This window comes from Quercus suber, unplaced genomic scaffold, assembly GCF_002906115.3.
Source record: "Quercus suber isolate HL8 unplaced genomic scaffold, Cork oak 2.0 scaffold_268, whole genome shotgun sequence".
Taxonomy (NCBI): Eukaryota; Viridiplantae; Streptophyta; class Magnoliopsida; order Fagales; family Fagaceae; genus Quercus; species Quercus suber.
This window is the reverse complement of record NW_027069724.1, coordinates 522,304-524,896: the sequence shown is the minus strand read 5'-3', so window position 1 is coordinate 524,896 and position 2,593 is coordinate 522,304. Positions and strand designations below refer to the sequence as shown.

The 2,593-nt window shown below is 37.9% G+C and overlaps 1 protein-coding gene across 1 annotated transcript; it reads right to left on the bottom strand.

Moving 5' to 3' along the window:
• Positions 1–220: 220 nt before the first annotated feature.
• Positions 221–2,354, bottom strand: LOC112033466 (dof zinc finger protein DOF1.4). The gene is made up of 2 exons (XM_024066269.2): positions 2,189–2,354; positions 221–1,968 (listed from the first exon to the last, which is right to left on the bottom strand). Exons 1-2 carry the CDS (start codon positions 2,252–2,254, stop codon positions 925–927), a joined length of 1,110 nt encoding a protein of 369 aa, XP_023922037.2. The 5' UTR covers positions 2,255–2,354; the 3' UTR covers positions 221–924.
• Positions 2,355–2,593: the final 239 nt, after the last annotated feature.

Sequence of the window (2,593 nt, the reverse complement as noted above, 5' to 3'; positions counted from 1 at the left end):
CCACAACCAATCCACACCCTTTCCTCTTCTCAATATACAGAAGAGGATAATTGAACTATCAACTTTGATATCACTTTCTCAATACGAGTATGAACCATCAACATTCTGACATCCATCTTACACACGCAAAGGCTTACTGATAGATAATTTATATATTCATAATGTTTAGTTTTCAATGCAATTTGAAAATATAAGCATTATTTTCCAAAAAAACAGTTCCTTAACAAATAGCATCAAAACAACAAATAACTAGTGCCAACCACATAAAATAAATAGTCACATTGAAATGGCAAATCTCCCTCTCTTTCTATACCATTATACCCAACCCTTCCCCAAAAAAACTCATAAGAAAAAAAAAAAGGTAAAATTAAATAAAAAATTATTTGCTCCTCATCTGATCTTCATTGAGGACTGCAACATATACCCCCAACCCCCACCTAGTAACAGATACATTAGAAGAAAAAAATAAAAAAGACATGGTCATGCATATATACATACAAAATAAAAACCAACTTACTGAACTAGAAAGTTGCTCCAAAGGGTCCTCAATATGTTCAAGGAAAACCTTCCACACTGAAAGTTGACTATGATGATGATGATACCCAAGAGATGAGATGAAGAGGATCCGAGGTTCCTCTCAGCGCAATTAGAGAAGTCTCAACCTTGATAATAAAACTAACAAGCTGAGATTATTTTTGCAGCTGACATGATCGCTCCGATCCAAGCTCCTCCCCTCATTACTTCAATACGAAATCTTGTTTTTCTTTTTCTTTTTTGTCAAATTTTCTTTTGAAACCAACCCCACCTTGACCATAAAAATTCACTACAAACGGAAGTAATCAACAGAAGCCTAGGTAACTAAAAAATGACCAAGAATATGACTAAAAAGAGGGAGACAATTTCGAAAATGATGTCTGGTTTTTGCTAGATCAGAGAAGTGACCGAAGACCCTATGTTTCCAGGATCATTCCAAGCACCCATATTTGTTGCATTCCAGTAAAGAGATGGATCCGACAACCCAACTTGCTCCATTTGATTATTCTGGCAAGAACCATTATTCCAATCCAACCTGCTGTTACCATCATTCCAATCCAACCTGCTGTTACTATCTTCTACTTTCACTTGTTTTATGCCAATCCCTGCAGCTTCAGCGCTGTTACTCGCTATATGCAAGCCTTCAAATGGTGCCAAGCTTTGATAATGATTTGGTGCTCGATTGTCTTTCATAGCGCCATTCATGAATTTCTGTTGTTGAAAGTTAGAGGAGAGAAGGGAAGCAATGGTTGGAGAAGTAGTGGCAGTGGAAGATGAGGAACCAAAGATGGAATAATTAAGTGAGTTTGATGTTGAAGAAGGATTAAACCCATTTCGGTAATCATTTTCACTAGCATCATTAGCCATAATTCCAGAGGAAAACCCTAGTCCAAGAGCATTTAGTTGGGGTTGGAGATCATACCCAGAAACAGTTTCTACATTGGAAACTCTAGGATTGAACCTGGTGGGAAATGGAAGACTCACATCAGAAGGGTTACTGGATAACCCAAAAAACAAAGGATTAAGATGATGATTTGATGTGGAAGAAGATATATCCAAGTGGGGTTGAGATGGAGGGATTGTGTTTGCACTAGGAGCTGAAGAAGAGGAAGCTCCATCAACGGCTGAAGCTGAAGAAGGCCTCTTCACGCGCTTGTTTTTCCTGCATCCACCACCTACAGGAACGTTTCTCAAAGTACCACCTCTTGTCCAGTACCGCTTGCAAGCCTTGCAGAAGTGCCTTGGTTGAGACAAGCTGTAATTGTTGTAGTAACAGAACTTTGTGTTAGATGAATCACAGCGAGGACACCTGAGAGCTTGTTGTTGTTGTTGTTGTTGTTGCTGCTGCTGTTGCTGCTGTTGTTCTTGGACTTGTTTTTCCATTACTCTATTGCCTGTTGAAGCCATCATGCCCTTCTGATCATCTATCTGATTCTGCAGCAAAGTGAAAGAAAGGAGAGGAAAAAAGAAAAAAAGAAAAGAAAAGAAAAAGAAAGAGTTTGAGGTTGCGTTTTAGGGTAAAATAACATCACAGCAGAGATATTCGGTTCCAATAGCAAAGCAACAAAAATGGGGTGGTCATGTTTTGTCTAATAATTGAGAGAGAGAGAAAGAGAGAGAGAGAGAGAGAGAGAAAGAGAAAAGAAAGAAAAACCTGTGGCCATTCGTTAGTAGTTGGAGTGATGACTACCATCTTCTCACAGTTACTCTTACTCAACATTTTTTCTTCTCTCAAAGGAATCGTTGAAACAAAGAGTATACAGACAAATAGCAGGTGGCGACGTGAGCCTTTCTTGATGGGGTTGAAATATTATGACCATGAGAGAGAGAGAGAGAGAGAGGATTAACCATTTACATACAAGAAGGAAAGTATAATTACTTGTAATTATGTTTTTTTTTTAACGTATTTTCACGTGATAGGTCTGGTCCAAAATCGAATTTTAGTTGGACATTATTTTAATTGGATTAGAATAATGAAAAGAATATTGAGGACATTCGAAATCCAAGAAGAAGACAGGGAGGTAAAGTAACATAACAGATGAATCTTGGGAGGTTCAAT